General features: G+C 45.4%; 1 protein-coding gene across 1 annotated transcript in view; it reads right to left on the reverse strand.

The window, feature by feature from the left end:
* LOC135092833 (urea transporter 1-like) overlaps positions 1–4280 on the reverse strand; it is a 5163-nt gene extending 883 nt beyond the window's left edge. The window contains exons 1-6 of the mRNA XM_063991576.1: positions 4185–4280; positions 3258–3757; positions 2988–3025; positions 2432–2640; positions 2128–2275; positions 1843–2018 (exon numbers count right to left, since the gene is read on the reverse strand). Of these exons, the coding sequence (XP_063847646.1) occupies positions 1843–2018; positions 2128–2275; positions 2432–2640; positions 2988–3025; positions 3258–3757; positions 4185–4280 (1167 nt within the window). The remainder of the gene's footprint in view (positions 1–1842; positions 2019–2127; positions 2276–2431; positions 2641–2987; positions 3026–3257; positions 3758–4184) is intronic.
* Positions 4281–7500: the final 3220 nt, after the last annotated feature.

Here is a 7500-nt window from a genome sequence, read left to right on the forward strand (position 1 = left end):
AGGGTGATGGAGTGGTGTTGAAGTTATAAAGGGTGTTACAATGGTGTTAGAGGTTGGGAAGGGTGTTGAAATGGTGTTGGGAGTCGAAAAGGATGTTTTGAATAGGTGTTGAAGTTGAAAAGGTGTTAGTATGTTAATAAGTGGTGTTGGAATATGTTTAGAAAGTTAGAATGCGTAAGAGAGAGAGAGAGAGAGAGAGAGAGAGAGAGAGAGAGAGAGAGAGAGAGAGAGAGAGAGAGAGAGACTGTATTAATTAATTATCGCTACACTTAAAATTCAATAGCAGGTAGTAACACGAGTCCCTTTTGGATACAGTCAGAGGTGAAAGTATGGGACATTTTAGGCTGAAAATATTCCCAGCACAAGCATTCTGAGACGCTGTGTGGCCGTGGTGTGACATTCAGATGTGGCCCATGACAGACACAACGGCCGGGCGGGGTGTGCGGACCTGGATCGTAGGAATGTCATTGTAGTGTAAATAAAGTAAAGTGTAAATAATTCAGTCTTAAATTACAGCATCCCTTATTGAGACGAGAGGCAGCAACGGACCTATACTGACTGTGGTAAACATTGCACAGTAGTAGTGTTGTAATTATATGGTAGGTAAAGTAAATGGCTTTTTGGCACTGGAAAACTGTTCCCTCCAACTCTCAACCCTACTTCCCCCTCTAATTTCACCCCCACTGTCTGTCCCCCTCTTGAATCTTGAATCTTTTTGGCACTGTGTCTGCCGGCGGTGGAGAGGGGAGGAGCGAGGCTAGCAGTGAATTAGCTGAATGGCAATCAATCACACACAGTTTTCCTCCAAGACAGTGACAGTGCATATAGTTAGATTGTATTACTTGACTTAGATTAATGTGGAGTGCGTGGACTTGGTGCTTCTCCGCCATGGTGATCCGCCTGGCCTTCAGTGTCACGCCACGGCCACACAACGCCTCAGAATACTTGCGTGCTCAGAATATTTCCACCTGAGAACAGCCTGTGCTTTCCCCTCTGTCAGTATCCACACAAACTCCTGTTACAGCCTGTGTAAACAAAATTATTATATTTATCTTATTTATTTCTCTCTCATAACCTTAAGAAAAATATTTACGCGTTCCTGAGAATTAAGATTTATCATATATTACCCTAGAAGTGTGAGAAAACTGTCTTTACATTGGGTAGAGCAAGGGGGAGAAGCTAACGGGAACTTGTGCTCACATAGCCTATGATTGTTTTCCTTCTCGTCTTTGTTACTCGGTTTATCGGGGGAAACTTCTTTAAAGCTCAGAAATCTTCCCTCGTCCTTTACTCGGCGATCAAATAACTACTACTATTATCTTTATGTTTCCCTAAAAAAGGAAGAAAACGATATATACTAAACTTCCACAGAACACGGAAGCAAAGTAGGGGGAAACTCCTTTAAAACCGAATTCTTTCCTCTTTTTTTTTTTTTTTTTTTTTCTACTCCGTGACGAAATTACTATTATTATCTCTGTATTACCCTAAAAATGTGGAAGAAAACGATGCCTCACCTTCTACAGAGCACGAAAGCAAAACACGGTAAACTCTTTCAAAACCTAGACTGTTTTCCTCGTCCCTCACCTTCTTGAGGGCGTGGGAGACTAACATAAGGGGAACCCGATCAAAACCTAGATAATTTTCCACGATATTTAATGCCTGACCAAATGAATGTTATCACTATTATTTTATTACCCCCTAAGACCCCAAAGAAAACGGTGCCTCCTTACTCTTCATAGAACACGAGAGCAAAATAGGGGTAACTCCTTCAAAACATTATTACCCTTGTTTATTACTGCGTGACCAAATTTCTACCGATCAAAGAAAACAGTGCCTCCCTACCTTCCTGAGGGCGTGGAAGAGCAGCGTGGCGAGGACTCCGCCAAACACGCCCGCCAGAGTGGAGTAGGTGTTTAGCACGAAGAAAAACCCACCAAGGGACAGGGCTGTGAGGAGGCTATGACGCCCGTACTGCCCCGCGTATAGAGCTGTGTAGGGCGGCTCGTCCAGCAGTGTGCCTGGGGTGTAGATGGGTAGATAGATTAACAGACAGGTATTAACACCCTCACCAGTACCCATCACCATCACCAACACCCCCATCACCCACACCCCATCAGCGCCACTCACCGCAGAGGGCGCCAGTGAGGGTGCCAAGGAGGGCCTGGCCGAAGACTGTAGGGGAGAAGACAAGCGTAGCAGCGAAAACAAGGCCCGAAGACACAAGGCCCTCACACCCATACACTTGTCCTGCCCCTCGCACCACGCCCTGTAGGACCTGGGGGGTTAGGGGGGAGTCAAGGATGAGGGAGGTTAGAAGTAGAGAGAGAGAGGGAGAAATAACACACACATACACACACACACACACACACACACACACACACACACACACACACACACACACACACACACACACACACACACACACACACACCAGAGTCCACTGTAGATGCTGTGACGTTGGTCTGACGGTCACATTAACCAAACCATCCACTAGAACGGGCGTGGCTGGGACAGAGACAACAGGGGCGGCGGCGGAGGGCAGGGCGGTGACATCCGGTACACCTGTGGGCTCCGCGACATCCCTGAAGCCCAGTGAGGCGCAGAGAGGTGTCCCAATGAGCACGTAGGGCATGGTCAGGCCTGGCAGGTTGGTTTGGGACAGAAGCGTGGACACTGCATTGCCGCTAAGGACACTGTGGGACGGGTAGAGTTAGGTTAGGTTAGGTTAGGTTAGGTTAAGTTAGGTTAGGTTAGGTTAGGTTAGGTTAGGTTAGGTTAGGTTAGGGCACTGCTAGGATATTTAAGAGCCAGATAGGATACTGTTAGGATACTTAAGGTTAGGTTAGGTTAGGTTAGGTTAGGTTAGGGCACTGCTAGGATATTTAAGAGCCAGATAGGATACTGTTAGGATACTTAAGGTTAAGGGCACTGAAAGGAATAGGATACAGGTTAGGATAGTGTTGGAATGTTAGGTTAGGTTAGTATACTTAGGGCACTGTTGGGATAGGATACTGATGGGACACTGCTGGGAATAGGACATGTGGATAGGATGCTGTTACGATATTTAAGAATTAGTTTAGGTTAGTTTAGGGTTAGGATTATAAGATTAGGATATTTGTGAAATAGGATACTGCATAAGAACACGAAAATTAGAGCACTTTTATATACAACACATTGGAAACAAGACACAGATTTGTATAAGCCACCCACGCACACACACACACACACACAAACACACCAAACACCCCAACACTCACCTAACAGCCGCCAAAACCCCAAGAAGGAGAGCAGAGGCCGTCACACCAGCGAGACCCGAACCCTGCCGCGCCGCACCACTAACAAGCCCATTACCAGGGAGCCGAGAGTGCATGGCGTGCCCTACCAGCAACCCGAGGAGGAGGCCATGCTGCGTGACCTGACCACTGGAGACGATATGTTGCGGCTGACGAAGAAGAAGGGCGGTTAGAAAAGCAACCAAGAGCGCCCCTGTGCCCCAGATAACCACTAAGGGTGCCTCAATCAGCAGGGCGGCGAGGACAAGGGCGCCGCTGAAGGGGTTGTTGGCTAGCAGAGGCGCCCCTAGAGTCCTCAGGATGGCGTTGAGGAGGCGTAGAGGAAGGACTGGGGACAGGAGAGGCCACCGTTCGAGAAAGTCCGTGAGGTATTGAGTGTCGCCTGTTACCCAGTGGAAGGCCCCGTGCAGGCAGGGCGGGGGCTCAGGGTCCTCCAGTTCCTCTGCCTGGCCCTCTGGCGTCACCTGGGGGAGGGAGGGAGAGTGAGAGATAGGGGGTTGTGGAAAGGTTAGTGGTTCCATTTAGGGAGGGAAAGGGTCGTGGTGTTGTGGTGTTGTGGTGTTGTCTGAGGGAGGGAAAGGGTGTTGTTTGGAGACAGGCAGTGTTGTGGTGTTACGTGGGGAAGGAAAGAAAGGGAAGGGAGGAATGAGTGGGTTTTGGAAATAGCAGAGAGAGAGAGAGAGAGAGAGAGAGACAGAGAGAGAGAGAGAGATTAAACACACATAAATATCTCCCCAAAAACTAAAAAAAAAAACAAAAAAACATCCTTTCCCAAACCAAAAAACAAACAAACAAACAAATAAACAAATAAAAAAACATAAAATCATAAAAAAAAACACAATTAACCTTCAAAATATACAATAAACGAGCTTAACGACCATAACAACTCACCTGCGACTCGAACGACCCAGTATGGATGGACGGGTCACTCATCCCGAGGTCGTAGGTGGACATCTTGCGCACTTTGGGTCGTAGATTCATTTGCATGTCGTTAGGAAGAAAGGAGGGTCGTCTGGTCGTTTCCCACGTAGGAATATTCAACTGGTTACGAGCTTTGCCTCCCCAAGTCCCCCCGGAGCCCCTAGTGTCCCTTGAACCACGGGTGTCTTCCTAGGGGGCTCTGGGGGTCGTCTGAGGAGGGGGTCGAATGAGGAGGAGGAGAGGAAGGAGGAGGAGGAGGAGGAGGATTTTTTGTGTCTTCCTCTTCTTCCTTGTTGACATCTGTGATTACTATGTGTGGCTGCATTGTGTGTGTGTGTGTGTGTGTGTGTGTGTGTGTGTGTGTGTGTGTGTGTGTGTGTGTGTGTGTGTGTGTGTGTGTGTAAGTCTTTATCCTAGGTAGTTTTTGTTTTTTTTGTTTTTTGTACACACACACACACACACACACACACACACACACACACACACACACACACACACACACACACACACACACACACACACACACACACACCCACGGAGTCTTCTTCTTCTTTTTATTCTTCTTCCTCTTATGCTTGTTTTGTTTGTTTTTGTTTTTCTATGCTTCCAAATTCTCCCTCTTCCTTTATCTCTCTCTCTCTCTCTCTTTTGCAAATCTGTTTTCTTCCGCTGATTTCCAAACCTGAAAAGTGTTTATTGAATTACTTTTATTTTGTGAGCTTTTTATTTAATTTTCACATATGTCAGTCACTTCCACACACCCGTTAATGAGGTACGTATCTGTTAATCACGTTCCACACCTGTTCGCCACTTTCCACACCTGCTGGTCACGTTATCCACACCTTATTATTAGATTTCATATATGTTAATTACTTCTCACACCTGGTTATTGCTTCTTCCCACACCTGTTGATCATTTTTCCACACCTGCAGATCAGTTTTCCTCACCTGTTAGTCTTTTTGTCACATTTTCCATTAGTTTCACACACCTGTTCAGTATATACATTCCACACACACAATTAGGCTTTTCAGGTAAACTTTTCACGTAAACTTTTCTCAGGTAAATTCCCCCAGGTACATTTTCTCACAGGTATATCTTTTTCTCAGGTAAACTCAATCACTCACGTAGTCTAATTAGTGATCCGTACAGGTAAACAGGAAGTAAATTGTGATAATCTTGGTTTTATTTTCTGGAGATGAGAATAGGAATGAATGAGGAAAGTGGGAGAAGAAGGAGGATGAGGAGGAGGAGGAGGAGGAAGAAGGAGGGGGTAGGAGGAGGGAGAGAAGAAGGAGAGGTCAGAGGAAAGTCCTGGAGAAGACTGGAGGAAGGTATAGAACGCTACTCTCTGTCTCTCTCTTTCTCTCTTTCTCTCCATATCTTGCGTGACATCTCTCATCTCTCCCTCCCTCCACCTCTCTTCCTGCCCCTCTCCCCCTCTCCCTCTCCCTTCCTCTCCTTCCCAATCTCTCAATCTATTACTCTCTCTAATACCTTTTCTCATTAACTACCAGGATTTTTATAATGAAATGCATCGACCCTCTCCCTCTCTCTCTCTCTCTCTCTCTCTCTCTCTCTCTCTCTCTCTCTCTCTCTCTCTCTCTCTCTCTCTCTCTCTCTCTATCTATCTATCTATCTATCTATCTATCTATTTCAATCTATCTATCTGTCTATCTATCTATATCTATCTATTATCGGCAGAGAGAGAGAGAGAGAGAGAGAGAGAGAGAGAGAGAGAGAGAGAGAGAGAGAGAGAGAGAGAGAGAGAGAGAGTGTCCCAAGAATAATTTGTGTTCATTTTCCCAGTAGTTTTTTTTTTCTGCGTGGGTGTAGAACATTATGAACAAACAAAAATAAATAAAGGAAAACAAAATAACATGAAGAAATACGAGGCACTCCAGGCAACATGTTTATTTTCTCTTATTGTGTTGGTCTGAGAAAATGATCAGGTTATCTGTGGCTTCATGGGGCGGTCTCTTAATTAAATGACAGGTGATTTTTTGGTGTTTATTTCGCAATGTTGCCTCGTGTGTTCATTCAATAACAAGGCGAAGTTTATATATGATGACCTGTAAGCCTTGGACTATACTCGAGGACTGGCATCTCAGTGGGTATTTTATTATTATTATTATTGCTTTTTTTTTTATTGGATTTTTGTTGCCCTTGACCAGTGTCCCTCCTACTTAAAAAGAAAAAAAAAAGGAAAAGCCGCCTTATCGAACTATAGTCTTGGTCACAGGCACAGAAATTTGCATTGCCATACTCTGACACCCTACCCGTTAACCCTTGTCTTGCAGAGTCTTGGGGTGCAGCAGTTAATCAGATCCCTAGTTCCCTGTGGTTCAGTGTAATTCATGTGCATTTATATTCGCGGTTACGGAGCATGAAGGGTGTATCATCGTACTGTCTCAGCTTACCCGTCAACACAGTCTCAACCCTTGTCTTGCAAAGTCATGGGGTGCAACAGTTAATCAGGCCCCTAGTTCCCTGTGGTTCAGTGTAATTCATGTGCATCTATACTCGTGGTGATAAGGACTGACTTTTGTATCATCGTATTCAGGGAACCTACCATTCAGTGCTGCCCGAACCCTCGTCTTGCAGAGTTTTGGCATGCAGCAGTCAATCAGTCCCCCAGCTCCCTATGATTCAAGGTAATAAATGTGCATCTATACTTGTGGTGATGGGGAGTGACTATTGTAACATCTTATTCTGGGAACTTACCTATCTTGTCTTGTAAGGTCTTGGGGTGCAGCAGTCAATCAGCCCCTTAGCGTCCTATCATCCAAAGTGAATAAGTGTGTGTGTGTGTGTGTGTGTGTGTGTGTGTGTGTGTGTTACTTAAGTGGAAGAGACACAGAAACGCACAAAATTACTGAATATAAAGCTCTCTCTCTCTCTCTCTCTCTCTCTCTCTCTCTCTCTCTCTCTCTCTCTCTCTCTCTCTCTCTCTCTCTCTCTCTCTCTCTCTCTCTCTCTCTCTCTCTCTCTCTCTCTCTCTCTCTCTCTCTCTCTCTCTCTCTCTCTTTGTCTCTCTCTCCCTCGTGGTTACAGCGACTAGAGATAGCTGGGGACCTGATTGACTGCTGCACCCTACCACTCAGCAACATGGGGGTGACTCAGGGCTTCTGTACAGTGCCTGGGCCTACAGTATTAACACGACGCTTCTCCTCCCTTATAAAAGAAAGAGAAAAGACAGTCAGACAGTCGGTCATAGGTTGGTGTCTGTCATTTATTTTTATTTATACTTTTCATACTTTATTTTATTTATTTATTTATTCATTTTTTT

Source organism: Scylla paramamosain, chromosome 41 (assembly GCF_035594125.1).
Source record: "Scylla paramamosain isolate STU-SP2022 chromosome 41, ASM3559412v1, whole genome shotgun sequence".
In the NCBI taxonomy this organism is placed as follows: Eukaryota; Metazoa; Arthropoda; class Malacostraca; order Decapoda; family Portunidae; genus Scylla; species Scylla paramamosain.